At 31.0% G+C, this 22,000-nt stretch overlaps 2 protein-coding genes across 2 annotated transcripts; one reads left to right on the top strand and one right to left on the bottom strand.

Moving 5' to 3' along the window:
* Positions 1-12,667: 12,667 nt before the first annotated feature.
* Positions 12,668-14,352, bottom strand: LOC124926101 (UPF0613 protein PB24D3.06c-like). The gene is made up of 8 exons (XM_047466270.1): positions 14,134-14,352; positions 13,903-13,979; positions 13,726-13,831; positions 13,542-13,634; positions 13,408-13,473; positions 13,169-13,314; positions 12,925-13,098; positions 12,668-12,836 (listed from the first exon to the last, which is right to left on the bottom strand). Exons 1-8 carry the CDS (start codon positions 14,350-14,352, stop codon positions 12,689-12,691), a joined length of 1,029 nt encoding a protein of 342 aa, XP_047322226.1. The 3' UTR covers positions 12,668-12,688.
* A 3,554-nt stretch (positions 14,353-17,906) lies between these two features.
* On the top strand, positions 17,907-20,313 carry LOC124922667 (endo-1,3;1,4-beta-D-glucanase-like). The gene is made up of 7 exons (XM_047463386.1): positions 17,907-18,146; positions 18,249-18,270; positions 18,353-18,479; positions 18,546-18,636; positions 19,561-19,650; positions 19,811-19,911; positions 20,001-20,313. The coding sequence occupies exons 1-7, from the start codon at positions 17,999-18,001 to the stop codon at positions 20,145-20,147; spliced, it is 726 nt and encodes a 241-aa protein (XP_047319342.1). The 5' UTR covers positions 17,907-17,998; the 3' UTR covers positions 20,148-20,313.
* The last annotated feature ends 1,687 nt before the right edge of the window (positions 20,314-22,000 follow it).

Here is a 22,000-nt window from a genome sequence, read left to right on the forward strand (position 1 = left end):
CTTCCGGTCAGCAAAGTGTTGCCCTACTGATCCTTAACTAGACATGCATGCGTTTTAAAATCAATAGTAAATCCATTGTCACACAATTGACTAATTTTAATCAGGTTATAGCACATGTTTTCAACAAGTAACATGTCGTTGATGGTGAGGTTACCATGGATAATCTTACCCTTACTCATGGTATTACCCATGCTCTTGTCACCAAAGATGATCTTAGGCCTTGAGTATTTCGTCACTTCGGTCAGTAGCCGTTTATCTCTAGTCATGTGTCTGGAACAGTCGCTATCCAGATACCAGACGGATTCCTCCAAGCAGTTGACCTGTTGTATCTATACAAATACATATTTACAATTTTTTGGTACCCACATTCACTTGGGTCCTCGGTCAATCAGTTCCTTGGGAATCCATATTTGAGTTATCTTGATGAATTTCCCATATTGTATTGTAATTAGTGCGTAAGATTTCAGCTTAGCAGGCGTCTTCCTGCTAGCAGCCGATGCACTAACCTTATAGGATGATTTTTGTCTAAAACTACTTGACTTCATGTCAGGTTTTGGTTTGCCAGACTTGTTGGCTACTCCCTTTTTAGGCTTCAGCCAGCTTTCAGTTGGCTTAACATAAACTATCTCATCCTTTAAGGTTATATTTTCACAGTTTGGATCAGTTCCTTTATCATTTAAACTGCTCATAACAAAGCTTATTCATTTAAGCTTGTCTTTCACAGGGTTTAACTTCTCACAAGACTTGTCTGGGTTGGCATTGTCAAATCCTAAACCAAATTTGCATCCGACAGGCCTCAACATATTTATTTGTTGTCTAACTGCATCTCTAGACCTCGTCCAGGAACTGACCACATAAGTCAAATGTTGACTTTTAGAAGAAAGTGTTTGAACCTTTTCTTTGAGCTTCTCATTCTCAGATGAGAGATCAACCACTTTATTTTCAAAATCTTTTGGTTTAGAAGTATGAGATGGAGAAGAATGATCAATTTCATATTTCAATCTTATTTCATTAAAAGAGTCTGACAACTTATTGTACTCAATGACCATGTCATTAAATGCAACATTTAATTCATCTATTGTAAACTTTTTAGAAGAGAAATTAAATACCTTAGATTCTTCATCTGCCATGAAGCATGTAACATTTTCATCATCGCTGTCGTTGAATGATGAATCATCTAAGTCGTTTTGTCCCACTTAGCCTTACTATCAGCAGCCATGAGAGCCTTCAGCTCTTTGTTGTTATTCTTCTCATCTTTCTTCTTCTCATCTCGCTTCGGCTTCCTATATTCCGCTTTGAAGTGTCTTAATTTATCATAGTTAAAACATTTCAAGTTAGTCTTATAGTTACTCTTATCATCATTGTTATTATTTGAAGATCTTGAGTTAGGATTGCTCTTCTTCATGAATTTTCTGAATTTCTTCACGAAAAGAGTCATGGCGTCGCTGTTGATCTGCTTCGTAGTAGACTTCACATTAGTGGCAGTAGGTGGATCCTTAGAAATCACCAGCGCCTTGGTTGAGATGATAGATGTGGAATGCTCCTCTTCGTTCTTAAAGTTTATCTCAAACTCATAGGCCTTCAGATCGGCTAGCAAATCATAGAGCTCTATCTTGTTGAGATTTTTAGACTCCCTTATCGCCATCGTCTTAATATCCCATTCTCTAGGAAGATCGTACATGACTTTGATTGCAACCTCTCTATTGTTGTAAGTCTTTCCCAAAGTGGAGAGAGTAGTGATAATCTTACTAAATCTCTCATCGAATTCAGTCATCGTCTCTCCAAGACACATCTTGATGTTATCAAACTGTTGTGTGGCAACCATGAATTTCTTTTATTTGGTTTGCTCATTGTCCTCACACAGTTGAGTCATCTTCTCCCAGATGTCTTTGGCAGTGGGGCATGCGATGATCTTGTTGAACATTTTATCATCCAATGTCTTGTAGAGGATGCTTTAGTCATGTTGTCGAGGTTGTTCTTCCTCTTAGCTTCACTAGTCCATTCACATATTGACTTCTCAATCTTTATCGAACCACCGGTGATGACAAACCACATGTCATCATCTATGGCAGATAAATGAGTTTGCACTCTCACCTTCCATCCGTTGTAGTTTTCCTTACAGAACATATGAACCTTGTTGGTGGCATCCATAGACATGATTTTGGATTTGATGATGCTTGAGAATAGAAAACATGGCTCTGATACCACTTGTTAGGATCGATGTTGACAATAAAGACTAGAGTTTGACTATTGTGAACAACTTATAAACTTCGATTCGATTTTAACTTTGTTAGAAGATAAAATATGTTTTTATTCTTCACAAATCTTCAAAAACTCTTGAAACAGATTCAGGTGCGTAATTACTTGTTGGATTTGAAGCTGCAGATAGATGAATGTAAATGGCAGAAAGTAAAGAACATATGGAGTTTTATGGATGTTCGGAGATAAAACTCCTATGTCACCCCTTCTTCCTTAACGGGAAGGATATTCACTAGAAGACTTTGGTCGGTATAGAACACACTACACAAACCCAGTCAGAAACCACATGACTACACAACTGCCTACTTCTGAACTTCGAGCTAACTCTCTGTTAAACAAAACACTCTATATTCAACTTACAACACTAAAATTTTACACAGAAAAGACAGTATACTAATTACAAAGTAATAAGTCAATGAGTAATTTGTGCTTGAGCTTGAGAGATTGGATAATCAAGAGAGAGAGCTTAAGCAACTTATAAGGCAGGTTTCTTGGAGTTGGAATCAATAAAAACACACACACTTTTTATCCGTTGTCCTTAAGCTTCTATTTGTAGTTGAAGTGCACCAATAGTCGAAACTTTTTTGAGGACACATGTCCTCCTTTTGTTGGACGACCGCCAATAGTACAAAGGTACATCAGACTAAGCATTGGGATCGTGGCCGTACCAGACAAATAGTGTGTCGAATATACTCTGATATTGTCTTGTACTGGAGAGATATAACGTGGACAATTTGAATATTGGAGTACGTGCCAGTTGTTCATTCTTTGTTGGAGTTGAGTTGTCATACTGTTGAAAACGATAACTGTAGATGAGCTAAGATACGTAGTTAGATGCTCCTTCGGATTACTAATCAAGTTAGACGACGTCTAACTACGCTTCCCTTTAGACCACGTCTAAAGGAGTTAGACCGCGTCTAACTACGCTTCCCTTTAGATCACGTCTAAAGGAGTTAGACTGTGACTAACTGCGCTCCCTTTAGACCACGTCTAAAGGAGTTAGACCGCGTCTAACTGCGCTTCCCTTTAGACCACGTCCAAAGGAGTTAGATCACGTCTAACTACTCTTCCCTTCAGACCACGTTTAAAGGAGTTAGATCGCGTCTAAATGTGCTTCCCTTTAGACCACGTCTAAAGGAGTTAGACCGCATTTAACTGTGCTTCCCTTTTGACCACGTCTAAAGGAGTTAGACTGTGTCTAATTGCGCTTCCTTTTAGACCACGTCTAACTGCGCTTCCCTTTAAACCACGTCTAAAGGAGTTAACCTCGTCTAACTGCGCTTCCGTTTAAACCACGTTTAAAGGAGTTAGACCATGTCTAACTATGTTTTCTTTTAGACCACGTCTAAAGGAGTTAGACCACGTCTAACTGGGCTTTCCTTTAGACCACGTCTAACTACGCTTTCTTTTAGACCACGTCTAACTGCGCTATCCTTTAGACCACGTCTGAAGAGATTAGACGTTGTCTACCGACCAAAACGTCTACTTACGTTTTCTTGAGATGTACCTGCACAAAGACAGTTTCACAATTTAATCTTATTTGTTTGCAAACATTAAATTAAGCTCCTCAGCTTTGTTTGTGCATAACTAAGTTTTATGTTAATTAATTCGCACATCATCAAAATAATGTCAGCTCGTAATTAGAGCAATGTTGATTTAAATAAACTTATTTCCTAAGTTTATTTTTATTTGACTCAACACTAATTATCAATTTTATTCATTTAAATACCAAAATTACTCATTTCTCTAAGCCAACTTATCATTTCTCTCTCTAATCCATAATTCTCTAACATTCATCATATTCTTTCAACTTAAGGATAAAATTAATCTTAAAATTTTAAAAAACAATTTTTTTTTTTAATTTTTATGAAACAATGATTTTTAAGAGAAAACCCAAGTAAAATTCAAAAACCCACCTCCTCATACACTCCCTAAGTTGATGAAGTAGAATAACCTTAACAAAATAATCTAATGTTGAAAAACTTATAAAAAAAATTGAGAAACATTGTCACTACCATCTTAACGTCCAACAAAGTTAGAGGTTAAGTGATAACAGATATCTTTTATATATAAATAAAATATTAAAAGACATGTACAATCATGGGATATACATATGAGAGAGTCTTTAAAACTTGTTTGATCTTAATTTTATGGATTTTGTCTTTTAAAAAATCATTTGATAAGAAAAAGTAAGTTATTTGAAGTTTTTATTGGTTTAATAACTAAAATATCCTTTTATTTTTTTAAGTAAATAAAATAAATATATTTTAGTTGATAAAATAAGTGTTTTGATAATTAGAATGATGGAGACGTAAACATCGTGCCTAAACGGACGTATTCCACTCAGACAAGTCGTGTTAAACTCTTAATCGTGTTGTGTCTTAATCTTATGCGTGACGTATCGTATCTTGACCTACTCAAAATATTATGATTCACGAGCTCTTTCGTGTTGTGTTAATTCGTATCCACAAGTTTATTCGTGTCGTGCTAATTCGTGTTTTGTGTTATTCTGACTAGAGTTTCGACCTAAACGTATTGTGTCGATATTAGTTTTTATGTGTATAATGTCGTGTTTTGACAAACTCATATTAATTATTTATTTTTATATATATTAAACTATATTGTTAGGAAAAATTATAAAATATGGTTATTAATTAATTTATTTATTTTAATTTAAAAAATTAAAAAAATTAAATATGTTACTCAAAAAACTAATTAATATGTTAAATATGTAATATGTGTATATATAAATTTTATCATATAGTTTCATAAATAATAATTTGAATATTAATTATTTAAAATATGTTTTAAAATTTATAAATAATTTTTAAAACAAAATTAGTTAATAATTTATTAATTAAATAAAAATATAAATTGATTTATTTTAAAAATGTTAATGTAAATATAAGTTTGGGGGAAGAAAATGGAAAAAGTGCGGGTCACTTGGGGAAGGAAATAGAAAAAGTGGGTAGAAATTTAATGAATTTTTAGTTAACATATTTTAAATATATATTATTATATTATTGTGAATGAAAAGATAAGATAAGATGGGTAAAAATTATAAATATATTATTATATTATCAAAATTAAATTATTATAATATATTTATTATTTAGTGTATTAATAATAATTAATAAAAGTAATATCAGAATAAATTATTTGGAAACTAACGTTTCTGTTCATATAATTTTTTTTATAATAATATTATTTTTTAATTTAGTATGCTTAGTTTTAATTATATATATTTATATTTATAAAATTAAATAATTTATTAATTGAATGAGAATGTAAATAGATTTAGAGAAAATGTCAATGTAAAGTTGAGTGGCTTAAGTTATGTGACTAATTGTATTTATGTTGTTTCATGTGTATACTCGTGCTCGTGTTGTGTCTATACTCGTGTTGTATCCGTGTCGACTCGTGATCGTGTTACAATGGTATAAACTCATAATTCTGTCGTGATCGTGTCGTCTTGTGTTTGTGTTGTGTCCAACTCACGACCTGAGTGATATAATATTGTATCGTGACTTTCCATACTATATCGTGTTATATTATGTCGATTCATGTTGATCAAACCCATTGTCCATCTCTCCACATTGCCTAAATCTCTCATTAATTTAATATAGTGTCATTAGAATAATGCCAACCCTTGCCTAACTTACATTGCTTCAACTCCACAAGACCTTACTCTTTGATAGCAACAACCCAGGTTGAAAATTTCATTCATCAGTTCTTTCCAATTATATTACTTACTTTATCTCTATAAAAACCATCCACTCTTAGTCACAAAACTCTTATTTTTTATAATAAATGGGCAATAATTTAATTTTGACATTCTTTAATTGCTAAATTGAAAATGAAACCTCTTTTTAGTTATATTTTTTCCTGAGTTTATCTCCCTATTTAAAATTTGGGCAAGAATTATTTTTAATGTATAAAGAAATAGAAAACTATTTGACTTTTTTTCATTAAAAACTTTTTAAAAGCTGATGAACTTATTTATACTTTTAAGTAAAAGTTGAAGGACTTATTTGGCCTTTACTTTCATTTTTTTATCAGGTTGGGGTGGGGACAGAAGCACATACAGATACATTATTGAGATCTGAAATATCTTCAGTTTTGAACAAAAAAATAATATAAATAACATTGAAATTGGACAAAGTTTCCATTATTTCAACAACATGAAAAATACTCTTAATAAGTGATTAATAATATACTTGTCTCAAACATGCTTAAGTAAACCATACTAAAGTAAGAATTTGCCCCCCATTTAGATGGATTCATAAAACCATTTTTTCTTTTCTTCTTATCTAAATATTGATGAAGATTGTATATAGTACGAATAATTTAAGAAAGAAAATAAAAAGTAGTGTTTTGAGTAATGATGGTTTGGTCCATTCTGAGCCCATGCTCTTCTTTGATCCATCAAGAGTGAAGAATCAATCTCTTCCCATGTGGCTAGAGATTTGCATGTCCCCAACTTCAATCCATACTCTTTTCTACCCCGAACCGAACTACTCAACGAGAGAAACACTTTTGTTTTAGTTCTGTATAAGAAATCGTCAATAAATTTGTAAGACTAACAATCATATATTTTCTTAGTGCTGGGCTGTTTCAAAATGTGATCTCATATAAATGCAATAAATTTGATATTTGACTAAAGAAAACAAAAGATATCCCAATTGCCTAATCTAAGTAAAAGTGGTTCAAAATCTGCAAACGACAACAAATGTGTTAATTTGTTTTATTGAAAAATAAATGAAAGTAACAAATTAGAGTAGATCAAGTATAAATAGTCTTACCTAATAAATCTTCCTATTTAATTGTCTTACCTAATAAATCTTCCTATTTAATTGTCTATAAGAACACTTTAAATTAAAGTGAGTGAAAATAGACATTACAAGAAAAAGAAAGAATATTACCATAAACGGTCGTATTCGACTCGGGCAAGCTGTGTTAAACTCTCAATAGTGTCATGTTGTGTCGTGTCTTAATTTTATGTATGTCGTATCGTGTATTGACCCATTCAAAATATTATGATCTACGAGTTTTTTCGTGTCGTGTTAATTCATATCTACGAGTTTATTCATGTCGGGCTAATTTGTGTTTAAATTCGTGTTATTTCGACTAAAATTTCGACTCAATCGTATTGTGTCGATACTCGTTTTCATGTGTATCATGTCGTGTCTTAACACACTCATATTAATTATTTATTTATATATATATTAAATTATATTGTTGGTAAAAATTATAAAATATAATTATTTATTTATTTATTTTAATTAATTTAATAAGTTAAATGTGTTAAACATGTTATTTAAAAAACTAATTAATATGTTAAATATGTAATATGTGTAGATATAAATTTTAATATATAGTTTCATAAATAATAATTTGAATATCAATTATTTAAAATAGGTTTGAAAATTAAAAATAATTATCTAAATAAAATTAGTTAATAATTTATTAATTGAATGAGAATATAAATAAATTTAGTTTGAAAATGTTAATGTAAAAATTGGGTAGTTTGAGGAAGAAAATAGGAAAAGTGTGAATAGTTTGGAGAAGGAAATGTGAAAGGTGAGTAAAAATTTAATGAATTTTTAGTTGACATATTTATAAATATATATTATTATATTATAGTTTAATGAAGATGTGGTTAGAAATTGATATATATATATTATTATATTATCAAAATTAAATTATTATAATATATTTATTATTTAATGTATTGATAATAATTTAAATTATAAAATAATTTTAAATTTTAAATATAAATAAATTAATTAATTATTTAATAAAAATAATATAGAGTGAATTATTTGGAGACTCACTTTATATTCATATAATTTCTTTTTTTATATTTATATTTTATTTTAATTTATATTATTTAAGCTAATATTTTAATTTAGTATGTTTAGTTTTAATTATTTATATTATATTTATAAAATTAAATAATTTATTAATTGAATGAGATAGATTTAGAAAAAATGTTAATGTAAAATTGAGTAGCTTAAGTTATATGACTAATTGTGTTTATATCTTTTCGTGTATATACTCGTGCTCGTATCGTATCTATACTCGTGTTGTGTCGTCCGTATCGATTCGTGACCGTGTTACGATCATTTAAACTCATAATCGTGTCGTCTTGTATTTATGTCGTGTCCAACTCACAACCCGAGTGAGATAATATCGTGTCGTTCAATAAATATCGTGTTGGTTCGTATTGATCCAACCCATTGTTCAACTCTTCCATTTAACATGTATTCAAGTCAAGTGCACTTAGAGCCGTTGATTTCAATATAAATGAAACCACTTATTCACAAGCATGATAATTTCATGTTTTTTTTATTAAAAATTTATGTAATATAATATAAATGATAATTGTTTTAAACATAATGACAAAAATAATATAAAAGTACGAAGGTTTACTTGTTACCAAACACAACAAAATTAATCATTTGAGAATAATAATAAAAATATAAATAAAAAATGCTCACAAACCAACAATCCTAACCTAAATGAGATTTCAAAGTTCTTTAGAGTTTCTTTTATGAAAGAAGTACCTTCACCTTCACCTGTCTTATTTTGAGGCAGAAAATAAAACATGATAAATGACTTCCAAAAACTTGGATTATCTACCAAATAATTCAGAAAGGCACATCATTGGAACAATTAGCCTGAATTGCTTTGTTTCCTAGGTAAGATTACTATTTAAACCTAGTTTTCATGATCAAACTACCTCACACACTTACCTATCATCATGTTTTCTTCTAATCGAAAAAAATGGTTTAAGCACGACAAGGAAATAAGATTACCGAGCCCTGAGGTCCTCTATCAAAGCAATCAAATCCCCAGCCGAGTTCACAAGCGAAGGCTTTGTCAAAACCTGTAAACATCATCAAATTAAACCATTAAACTGCCCAAAAACTATTTTCAGTTTGCCAAATGAATAGCAGGAAAAAAATCAATTTTATAAACTCCTTCCACTTTCTGGTGGCAGCTGATTCGATTTTTTCTGGTAATCTAAAAGAGATTTCTGCCTGCTGGGACTCAACAATTTTGACAAATAAGCTACAAAAAAAAACTCTAAATATCAAACACATTGGAGAGGTTAAAGATCTGCAGAATCAAACTAATCTAAGAAGATTTCAGAGCTTTCATTCCAGGGAGTGGGTAAAATCGGTGAAAGGAGATGAATTGATTCAGTCAGTCATATCAAAATGGGCATCAGAATCTTGATATATATATATATTTGCATGATCACTTTCATTTAATTAACACCCACAAATGGATCTTGTTAACAACATTGTTAATCCAGGAGCTTTAATAATCCGAAAAAAAGCAAGAAATTAACTATAATCATCTCAAGATAATTCCATCCTGGGTTTCTTCCATACAGATACACAGCCCTTATGATGATCCCTAAAGATTCTAATCTCAGAACAATCTCTAAGATCCTGAAGACTAATAAGATGCTTCTTCATCATCACCACCGTTGAGTCATGAATCCAAATACACGGCTGACAAGTCTCCTGACAGTAATCCAGCAAGCTTCCATTATCAAATTCAATGCCATCAGATACATAAGTTTCGTACATCGTCTTATACTCAACTTTCTTTGAAGACCCAGATTTCAAACTATGAATTTTCTTCAATGTTGATCCCACTTTTATCCTAAGCTCCACTGGCTTATCACTCAGGTTCAAGATCTATAACTAACGGTTTATTAATAAACCGTTAATTAGTTAGTAACTGATTAGTTAGTTTGGTTAATTAGTTAGTATTGAATTCTAATATAAGAGAGACATGTAATGTTTGAATAATAACTTTGATAATACAATTTTATTCCACTTCTCTTTCTTCGAGATTTTAACATGGTATCAGAGCTCCAAGTTTAAGGATCTTGGAGAGTTTTCGCTGCCTCTACCGGTGGCCGGAGCAGCCGCTGGTGGAGGGCTTTATTCTATATTGCATTATTATTACAAAGAAGATGAACAATTGGTGATGAATGATGATGATCAAAATCAATATATTGATGAAGATCCAAATGGTGATTCGGGCTGTGTCATAATTCCAACACTTGTCTAATATTCTTCTCTCAAAATCCAATGAAAAAAAAAGGGAAGGCGCAAAAATAGAAGACCGCCAGTCCCAATCGTGGCGGATTCCGAGCCGACAAAACTTGTAACTTCAAATTCATCTTGCCCTTTTGGAGCCGAGGACTCAGGCAAGAACTCAACCTCTAACCCCCCTATCGTCGAGTCCCTCGACTGGGAAACATGTGTTGGGCCTTATGGGTCCAGCCCAATTAGGCAATATAAAACCAAATAAACCCTAATTTTGTTTCTCTCTACCACAATTTTCAGAGAGAGTTCTGTGAAGAGATCAAGAGAAACAGAGTGAAGAAAATACAGAGGAAGAAGAAGGGAAGAAGATATAGAGGAAGAAGAAGAGAAGGAGAACAGAGTATCACCTTCTTTGTCTTGATTACCCTCAGGTTCATTTCTCTCTTACTTGTAAAGGGAATTTCATGTTTTCTCAAACCTAGATTTGTTTGGGTTTGAATGAAATTAGTTTCTCTGTATGTATACCTCAACTTTAGGTTTAAAGTTGAGAAGAACAATTGTATCGGTTTCTTACTGATTAGTGAAATCTGTTGGTTTTGCCCCGTGGTTTTTTACCCTCCGTGTTGAGAGGGTTTTCCACGTAAATCTGGTGTTCTTTATTACTTTGCTGATCTGCTAGTATGATTTGGTTGACTTGTGAAATTAATCAGATCAATTGATTTCAATAGGAAGTATTATTCAACTTGAAATTCCTAATAATATGTACCCACGAACAACATTTAGAGAGAATAATCCGGAAGATATTGTACGATCTTTATCTTCAAGCTCTGGCTAGGCTTGTTCGCCGAGGGATATGATGAAGATGTCGCCTTAAAAGGGATATTGTGTCGGTGAGGCTGACTGTTTGAGTAGCATTGTTCTAAATTCCTTGGAATTTTAACAGGCAAAGAAGCTGAATCGGTAGAACAAGATCGACCTCAACCCTTCCAGAATCTTGAATTGCTAGTGGACTTCAATCTGCACTTTATGTTTTATATTTTGCAAAAATATAGACCCCATTTGAATAAAATATCTATACGTCGGTGTATTCTTATGACTGATTTGAATTTGAATCGAGCCATTATCATGAATATCAAAGATACCCCTTTTGAAATAACTGACATGCCTAGTGATTTGAATCTTGAGGATGATAATGGAGAGAAAGATGGGTTCTTGGTTCTTGAAAGCAGAGAAATGCTTGATAAATTGAATATTCTTGATGATTCTGTTGTTTCTGAGTATATGAAGGATGCGATGATTGATGATCTTAAGCCGCAGCTTGAAGAAAGGATAAGATGGGAAAGCAAGAAGGTGGCAATGTTGAAAATTGTGAAGATTTCATGAATCAACTTGTCAAGAGGATAGGTTGTTTTTGAAGATGATGAAATGACGATATGATTCGTCAAGACTAGGAAGAATGCTAAATTGGATTCTTTGAAAAATATTTGTTGATGCAAGGACGGTTTTGTCGGATCAAAATGAGATTCTTAAAGTTCTTCAAAATCGTGGAGAAAGATTCCCTTGCAATAAAAAAAACGGAGCTTGCTGAATTGGGCTTGCTCGCTCGGCTATCTATATCAGGTAGTTCGAAGAAAAATGGAGCTTGCTGAATTGGCTTGCTCGACTGTCTATGATGGGTAGCTGAAAAAAAAATGGAGCTTGTTGAATTGGGTTTGCTCGGTTGTCTAAATTGGATAGCTTAAAAGTTGAAATTTGCTGAATTGGGCTGGCTGAAGACGATGGCTGCATGATCGTAGCTTGATTTTTCATCGACTTGTTTTGTCAAGATGAAACTTTATTTCTACTATGTTTCTCCTTGAGGGAGGATGTAAAAATAATAACTAACGGATTATTAAACCGTTAATTAGTTAGTAACTGATTAGTTAGTTTGGTTAATTAGTTAGTATTGAATTCCAATATAAAGGAGACATGTAATGTTTGAATAATAACTTTGATAATACAATTTTATTCCACCTCTCTTTCTTCAAGATTTTAACAAAGATCCTTGTTCCATGGCCCGAGAACGACGAAACTTGACTGTTCTTGCGACCGTAGCCATTGAAACACCTTGTTAGAGAGTAAAAGGCAAGACCCATTTCGTTTTCTTCAGCTGGTTCAGCTCAACGGTCCCCTGTTACATATTTATTTATGCTGTCTTGTGAAGACAGCTTTTTTCTGTAACACGACATTTGGGTTTGTAGTATGCTGAGGAGAATCCAAGTATCAACTAATATAATAATAATAATAATAATAATAATAATAATAATAATAATAATAATAATAATGTTTTATTTTTTTGTTAATAAAATAAAAAAGGGAAATTAGCTCCATGGGTCATCCCAACCTTTGGGGCCTTCTCTTTTAATAAAGTCTACAATGGCTTCAACAGCTTCTTCAACTCTGTTTGAGATTGAGTGATTTCCATGTTCAATCTCAACTTTTTCAGCTCCACCCAAAGCTTTGCACAATCTGTAGTATGCACAAGAAAGAAGAAATCAATAATAATGATGAAATATATCTATCTATCTATCTATATGTTTCTTTCTTTCTTAATTACCTGTTAACTAATGCTTTCTTGTCTACATAATCAGGTACATTCTCATCATTCATGGAGAATATAACTTGACACTGCATTCTAGACATGTGACCAAGTTTCTCTTGTAGTTGCTCCAAGGTGAAATCAGAACTGAAATAGTCATCGTCCCCATTATATGCACAAAAGGAATGATATCTGCTAGCCAAGCCAACAATGAAGAATCAAAAACCTGCAATTGTTACACTTGAACAAGTAATTAATATACCTGTAGGATGTTATTGGCGCGTCTGGATCAGCCTCTCTTGGCATTAATTCTGAGCCTCGAGATTCATTCACCATTTTTGTAGCCAAATCGATCATAGGACCAGCTTGAGGTAGAGTTGATCTATATTCCCGATCACTAACTGGAGCCTAGCCAGAGCCATATATACATATATATACATATATAATCATTGTCTTCCTTATATAGAACTGATCAAAAGAGAAGAAATGAAAACAGCAAACCTGCAAAATAACAGCACGTACTGCTCTGGAGCATGCAGCATTTGTTCGCATGTAATGAACAATATCCTTAAAGAGAGACAGATTTAATTAGTTTAGGAAATTAGTTAAAGATTGAAATGATTTCATTCACACACCTGGCAGCCAGTGCTATGGCCAAGCAATACAACACCCTCTGATTCTTCATTGTTTATTAAATAATTGATTAGTTGGTCCAGCTCCATTGCATCCTGTCATTGATTGATGTGTATATTGTTAAGCAATTGACTGAGAAAGAAAGAAAGAAAGAAAGAAAGCAATGAGAGAGTGATGGAGAATTACTTGTTTCAAACTTGAAGTGCCATATCCAGTGTAAGAAGATGAAAGAAGAAACTGAACTAATGACCATTTCTCATTCTCCAAAGAAATTGCTAGAGGCTCCAAGTAACTATAGATATAAAAGTTATAAAAAGAGCAAGAACATGAATAAATTTAGTTTGGATTATTGTTAGAACATACTCAGTTGCTAGAAATCCGTTTGACAGTCCACCGACAAAGATGACTTGTCTCTGAAATGTACCTGTTTTAAAAGCAACCTGGAAAAGCAAGTTGAAGAATGATCAGTAGGATTTATGTGATCAACATTAATGGATCCGATCTGTAACACGAATGCATATGATGTAACGATTAAATTTAAGAAAGAAAGGAGATTGAAGAAAGAAGATATTGTAATGGAAATTGGACAGAGACCTGGATAGGATTGGGACCGTACTTGAACATGACACCATGAATTCGCTTTCTTCGGTTAATTGGGTCGAAGGTAGTCTCGTCAGTGGTGGTGGAGCGAGGCGATTTAATGCTTGTGGACCTGTTAACAATGCCGGAAAACCGAGATGCAGTAGGCGATCCTGACGCGGCGGAAGGAGAAGAAGAAGATGAAGATGCTGCTGATGCTGCTGAGAGATCCATGTTTTAGGGTTCTTCCCTTCACATCCAAATCTGGGTTTCTGTTATGGACCGAATTTTTGTGAATAGATCCATCCATGCATGAAAAAGGATGCCTTAGAGATCAAGCTGGTCAAAGATTCGAACAATCAACTTTATTGTATTTAGAGCATCTCATGGTCCCACCATCCACATCATCTAATTCATACAATATTTTTTTAATTCAATAATTCAAATAATCTTTGTTTTATTTTTTATTATATTAATTTGTTTAAATTAATAAAACTAATATTTATAAATTATATTAAAAAATTAAAAAAAATCAATAATTTTTAAAAATAATTTAGGAAATTATCATTACCATAATAATTGAAAAAAATAGACTACTAAATCATATTTTGTTAAATAAAAAATTAAATAAAACGGTTTATTTTTTAAAATTTTTAAATGTTTATTTTTTTTTTATAAAAAAGTGAGGGTGGGACCACTTTTTTTGACTTTTTCTCATTTGTACCCAGTAACAAAACTTTGCTACTCAATTTTCTCTCTCCTAATTTGTACCCAACTCCCCATTAGTGTACCAGGTACAAATTTTGTCCACATCAGATTTGTACCTACCGATGGGGATGCTCTTATGGTTGCATTGTGTTATCTTTTAGTAATATTAAAAGTAATTGATAATTTAAATATCAATTTATAGAATAATTTACAAAAACTAAAAATGATAATAGAACATCCAGTAATTATCTTAGGCCTTGTTTGTATTTGGGTTTTCAAAATAACCCAACCAAATCAATTGTCACTTTACTCCCCCTCTCATCCTTCAAATCAATCAAGTCATTAACTAAAATACTAAAATACTCTTTATTTTAAATTATAATTATTTATTTTATTTATATATATCAATACCTTTTAAGTCTTTTTACCAAAAAACATCATCATTTTCTCAAAATTATCACCAATCATTACTCATAATCATTTTTCTCTCTTTCCAAATTATTTAAATAACCTAGACTGAACAAGCCCTTAGTTTTGAAGTAAAAAGTCGAACGAGTTGTTAAAGAATTTAAGGGGAAATTTGATCAGATGACACTAAAGATATCTTTAATTGTAAAAAGTATCAGCTTAAAAAAAAAAAAAAGGGTTGGTGACACTTTTATTTTTTTTGGACGAAAATGTCCCCGTTGCGAGACGCAACCGGCATTCGCGAAACGCATCCGGCATTCTCGAGACGTAACCGGCATTCGCAAGACGCACCCGGCAATCGCGAAACGAAAAAAAAAATTTGAAAAAAAAAAATCGTCTCGCGAATGCTGGTTGCGTTTCGCGATTGAGAACGTCTCGCGACAGGGACAATTTCGTCAAAAAAAAAATATAAAAGTGTCACCAACGTTTTTTTTATGAGGGGGTCAAAAAAGTCACATAGTCTAATCTTTAAGGTCATTTAGTCAAATTTCTCCATATAGGAGGGTCTATAAAAAAAGATAAAATCAAATAACTCATTAAAGAAAATATGAAAAACGATAATTTTATCTTATTTTCTGTTAAGAATGGATAGATACGAACTCGGAAAAAAATCACTAACACAATCAAAAGGTACGAGCAATAAACGACTCAACAACGATTGAAAGTATTATTCTGATCAGGACCGGGCCGAATAACCCTGAAATTTCGGGGTTCTCTGCGGAAAAAAAATTTGATCTTATTTTTTATTTAACTTTAATTTCTTTTATGTTATATTATAAAGATTAATAACTTTGTATTATAATTAATGTAACTAGTTTAATTTAGTTGGTTAAATGATATAATATTTATGTGTTACCCTAGGGCTGACCCTAATTCTGATTACAAAAATTCGAGATTAAAATTCGATCCGGCTAAACAAAATGTCGTACCGAACAAAATTAAACATAAACTCAAATCTGAGTGCTGGAAAGAGAAATAAGACACCGCAGGTTCCTAGCCTCTCTGAGGTCTTGAGTTTGAGCCCGTCCGACTACAAATTACGTTCGTCTGGTTAAGTAGATTTGTGGACTATATACTTAACCTACGGAGATTAGTCGCACTCCGAAAAAAAGCGGAACTCAACGTTCTAAAAAATTGCTAATAAAAGTCATCGGATGAATTTTTTTTTTAAACTTCTCTATTTTTATTTTTTTTTATTTAAAGAGAAAAAATAAAAATTATATTACATAATAATATTGATTTGTCTAAAATTAAAAAAAAAACACAACACAAGAATTATCGATTATTTTATAAGGGCTTGTTTGAGGAGGTGGGTTTTTGGGTTTTACATGAGTTTTTTCCTAAAAATTCTTTTTGATAAAAATTACGAAAAATTAATTTTTAAAATTTTAAGACTAATTTATGTGAGAGAATTGTGAATTAGAGAGAAAGAATAAAGTAGCTTAGAGAGACATGGTGATTTTTTTATTTAAATAGATAAAATTAATGATTAAATTGTTAATAAGATGTTTAAGTTCTTGAGATTAAAACTTGAATTTTATATTAATAATCAAACATCAAAGGATCCCTTAGGGCTTGTTGAGACATGGTGATGTAATGTATTTTATTTTAATTTTTATGTAATATATTTTATTTCAAGTCCCGTTTATGTAATGTATTCTATTTTATTTTAATTTATAATAGCTATTTAAATTATTTAATTTAGTGTATTTAATTTGAACTATATGTATTATATTTATTGATTTAAATAAAAATAAAACATATGTGTTATTTTATTTTAATATTTATATAATATATTTTAATTGAATTAATTAATAGTTTAAAAGTGAGGATATTAATTAATAGTTGAAAGAGATAGATGAGTTAATGAATGAGTTTAGAGAGAATGAGTTAATTAGTGGGTTAAGATAGAGAGTGAGTTAATTAATGGATTGATTAATGATTTAGAAAGTGAAAGGTGGGTAGTTTGGGAATGTGAATGAAAAGGTGGGTAGTTTGGGAAAAATTGTTTGAAAGGTGGGTAGGACAGGAAATGGTTCAAATATTGGGTCATTCCATGACCAAAACCAAAACCGTCTTTATTTTTGTCAAGTTATGACAAAAATCACAACCATGGTCATCTAATCAAATGTTGTCATTTGTCAGCATTTGATTGGTTGTCTAGATTTTCTTTATCTCTTATCTTTAAAATCCGATTTTAATATTATTTATAATTAAAAAAATTATATCAAAATTCATAATTTTTCGAGATCTATAAATAGAGACCACTCTTGCTATATTTCGGAGCACAAAAAAAATCATTATTTTCTCCATTTTACTAATTATCTTACTTTGTTTACAATTATTTATAATTAATACTAAGTTATTATGGATAACTACAACAATAATCCAAATAATAAATAGAAATCACTTTTGCTATATTTAAAAGTTATTTATTATTTTTTTAATTTAAAAATAAAAATAATATTTTTTAATTTATGATCAAGATTTGGATAAACACAATGACCAAATTTGAACATAAAGTTGTTTTCATGATTATGATAAGGATGCTTTAATGTATATGAATAATATTTAAAAAGTATATAATGTTTTAAGCATTTTATCAAACAAAATATAGTTTAATCAAACATTGAGAGTAATCGATTCTCGACGAACGCCGACAACCTTCAACCATCTTCTCAGTCTCCGTCAAAACTGAAGCGCGATGTCAGGGATTCAATGCTGTGAAAACCCTCCGGCTCTCAGTTCAATCAGTGGAACCGGACACGTCGAAGAAATCGGCGGCCTCAAATGCTACGTTTCCGGTCCATCTGAATCCAATCTCGGTGTTCTTCTTGCCTCCGACGTATACGGTATATAAATTTGCGTTCTTTCACTCTCTTATAGTCTTCTGTTTCTATTTCACGGAAATGAATGTGATCTGTGTTTAATTCATATGCTAATTGATCATTCAGGTTATGAAGCTCCTAATTTGAGGTAATGACCATTCTTTTAAACCATTCTATCACTCTTTTTATTTATTTATTTTGAAGATGGTATTGATGTTCTGATTCTTCAGAAAGATTGCAGACAAAGCAGCTGCTGCTGGTTTCTATGCTGTAGTTCCTGATCTCATACATGGAGATCCTTATAACCCTAATAATGCTGAGAGGCCTTTACCTGTTTGGATAAAGGATCATGGAACGGTTAGTTTTTCTGCTGTGGTTACTTTGAATATCTTCTTCTTGAATTTATTGTTCTTATTCCATTAGGATAAAGGTTTTGAAGATGCAAAACTAGTCACTGAAGCTATGAGAAGTAAAGGCATAGTGAGTGTTGGAGCAGCAGGGTTTTGCTGGGGAGGTAATTAAGTTATCTGAAACATTTACATTTGTTATATATTTGAAAATTCATAATCAAATAAGGTTATTTGTAAATAACACATTAGTTATCCAAATAACCCAAGCTTGAACAAGGCAATAATGTGATCATTATTGTGATAAAAATCTCAATACTAAATGAAACAAATAAATTACACCTTAACTTGGATTTTGATCTAAAAAACAATTTATTTACTTAAAACGAAGCAACAACAATTACACTATAATCTGAATCAAAACTAAAAAGTCACTTTCAGTTTTAACTTTGACAAGCTTTCAAATAGGCTTTTGGTATCACCATTTTTTGCAGATCTGAAAAATCTACATTTGTTATATTTGTGGAAAATCACAATGATGTACATGATTGTGAAAAAATCTCTGTTTCAAATGAAGCAACAATAAATACACTATAATCTGAATTGAACGAAACAAAAAATTGCTTTCAGTTTTATCTTTGAAGATTTTTCAATGGCAGCTTTCAAATAGGCTTTTGGTATCACTATTTTTTTCGTTAATCATAATCTGAAAAATCTACATTTGTTATGTTTGTGAAAAATCACAATGATGTACATGTTTGTGAAAAAATCTCTGTTCCAAAATGAAGCAAAAAGTTACTCTATAATTTTGATCATCATCCAAAAACTAATTTGTATACCAAATGAAATAACAAAAGTCACACTATAATCGGGATTATGATCCAAAATATAATCTGATCTTTATCCAGAGAAAATCATTTTCAAATCATTAACTTTGGTAATTTTTGAATGAGATCATGATTTTGACCAAATATTTTGACAAATTTTAAGTTTCCAAACTGAAATATTGATTATTTTTTCCGGTAAGACAGATTGACAGTTGTATATACTAAGTGTTAGCTAAAGCTAGCTTGTTGTTGTTATTGTGCCAGCCAAGGTTGTAACAGAGTTAGCAAAGAGTGCATATATTGAAGCTGCTGTATTGTTGCACCCTTCATTTGTAACGCTGGAAGATATACACGGTATCAAATTCATAATTTCATGTTCAATGTTTCTTGTATTATTGCAAGTAACTCTCTTTTTTCATCATATATAAACTATGCACTAGCCAGTAAAGAAAAATAAAAATCAATCTTAATGTTGAAATCAACTCAGTATTTTTACTACCCTCTTCGTTTACAGCTGTTAAGGCCCCGATTGCAATTCTGGGAGCTGAGATTGACAAGTTGTCACCTCCAGAACTCGTGAAGCAGTTTGACGAGGCCTTACAAGCCAAATCCGATGTAAAAAACAAGTTCCTATAGTCAAACATTTCTGCTTATTGAAGTGTTAGTCAGAATTCAGAATTGTTTGTTTTAACTACTGCTTGTAGGTTGATGCTTTTGTTAAGATCTTTCCTGGGGTTTCTCATGGGTGGACGGTTAGGTATAAAGAAGACAATGAGGCTGCGATAAAGTGTGCAGATGAGGCTCATAAGGATTTACTGAATTGGTTTGCTAAGCATGTTGTTAATGAGTGAAATATCAAAAGCTGTTTTTGTTGCAGATTTCGAAGGCAGGTAATATTAAGCTTGTTCTTAAGTAGCTTCAGAAATGATTTTTTGTTGTAGAATTTGAATTTAGATTTGAAATGTAAAACACCATCATTTAACCTTATTTTCAATAGGGAACCTAAGTTGAGTACTATTTTCGGTATTTTCTAGTCTTCAATTCTTTTTTTGGTTTCCTATTTTCAATCCACCATATTCTGCTTCATTGAATCTAGATCATAGCATTATTAATTTCCAGTGTTTTTCTTTCTTGGCCCTTATGATGACCTTATTAGTATGGGGAGAAAAGGAAGTTTTCTCATTGAGTTAATTTTGTGTTTTTGTTCGGTGCTATGTTTTCTTTTAACTTGATCGGATTTGTTGTCACGATTTCTTTTTAATCTAAATAATATTCTCAAGCTTTTATGGATCGTTTGCTGTATATACCATTTATCATATTCTTAGCACTAAATAAGATGCAATAATCGGATATAGGGTTTTGTTTTCATATATAGAATTTGTTTGTCATATATTCAGTAAAGTGTATTTGAAATTGATCTTTTATATGGAGATTATTTTACCTATATTTTCCATAATTTTGTACTATTTCGGTAATATATGAAGTTATGAGTCAAAATATTTAATAGAGATTTGTTTTTTAATTTGTTTAGTTGCTAGTTGTTATTCAACTCAAATGATTGTTAGATATATAGGTAAAATATTCAACTCATGGTGAAAAAATTATGAAAAAATATAGGTAAAATGATCTCCATATGAAAAGATCAATTTCAAATACACTTTACTGAATATATATTAATTAATTATACAATTTAACATTCATATTTTATTATTTTGATTATATATATATATATATATTATTTTGTATTATTTGTAAATTAATTTATTATATGTAATTATTTATATGAAATAGAATAGAAAATAAAAATCTAAAAATTATTATTATTAAAAAGAAAGTTGAACAAAGGTCTTTCTTTAGTGGGTTAGGTGAGATGAGTTTTATTTATAAATAAAGCAAAATAATATATACAAACATAAAATAACTAAAGAGAATAAAATTCAATCTAGAAGAACCAGTAAGCATTTTTTTTGTAGAACTGCACAAAATCTCATTTAAGTTTCTTAATTATAAGTAATGAACTTAAACAAGGCATACAAATAAATTTATAAGTGTTTAGAAAAAATATCTTTATATTAAATATTGAGTAAAATTGAAATAATAATTAATAAATAATGTTAAACAAAGTTCTAATAACTAATAAGGGATAACTAACAATTTATATTTATATTTATATTTATATATATATATGGTTAAGTTACCAGAAATTCACATAAATCAGAGAATATTTGTAGGAGGGTCTACAAAAAAATAATTCCAATCGCTCTTATTAGAAGAATAAAAATCCGACAACATGGTCTCCTTAGCTATATAAAAGGAATAACTAGGAATATTCGGTTTACAAAAATACGAGACAACAATTCTGATCCATCTAAACAGAATTCCGCATCGAATAAAACACAACACTAATCCGACAAATTTTGAATGATGAAAAGATAAACGATACACCTTACCATACTAAAAAAGACCATCGAGTTGGCGAAGAAATAATTTTTCAATTTTCAAAAGTTATTTTTCGTTAGGCAACGTAAATGGATAAACTATGTAATAATTTAATTTGAGAAATTTAACCTTTTAGAGAAGTTTATCATTAAATCACTTATACCATTAAAGATAAAGTTACAATTAAAATATTTATATATAATAGTTTTATTAATTAACTAAATAACTAAAATAGTTTTACATTTTCATCAAACAAACATGTCCT

This window comes from Impatiens glandulifera, chromosome 1, assembly GCF_907164915.1.
Source record: "Impatiens glandulifera chromosome 1, dImpGla2.1, whole genome shotgun sequence".
Taxonomy (NCBI): domain Eukaryota; kingdom Viridiplantae; phylum Streptophyta; class Magnoliopsida; order Ericales; family Balsaminaceae; genus Impatiens; species Impatiens glandulifera.

Bases quoted from the DNA above. Each gene is read 5' to 3' on its own strand.
- LOC124926101 (XM_047466270.1), bottom strand. From the start codon at position 14,352: ATGGATCTCTCAGCAGCATCAGCAGCATCTTCATCTTCTTCTTCTCCT. The intron at 13,980-14,133 runs GTCTCTGTCCAA...TTGCTTTTCCAG, and splicing joins ACGGTCCCAATCCTATCCAG to GTTGCTTTTAAAACAGGTAC. The intron at 13,315-13,407 runs GTTTGCTGTTTT...GGCTCTGGCTAG, and splicing joins TACGTGCTGTTATTTTGCAG to GCTCCAGTTAGTGATCGGGA.
- LOC124922667 (XM_047463386.1), top strand. From the start codon at position 17,999: ATGTCAGGGATTCAATGCTGTGAAAACCCTCCGGCTCTCAGTTCAATC. The intron at 18,480-18,545 runs GTTAGTTTTTCT...TTATTCCATTAG, and splicing joins GGATAAAGGATCATGGAACG to GATAAAGGTTTTGAAGATGC. The intron at 18,637-19,560 runs GTAATTAAGTTA...TTATTGTGCCAG, and splicing joins AGCAGGGTTTTGCTGGGGAG to CCAAGGTTGTAACAGAGTTA.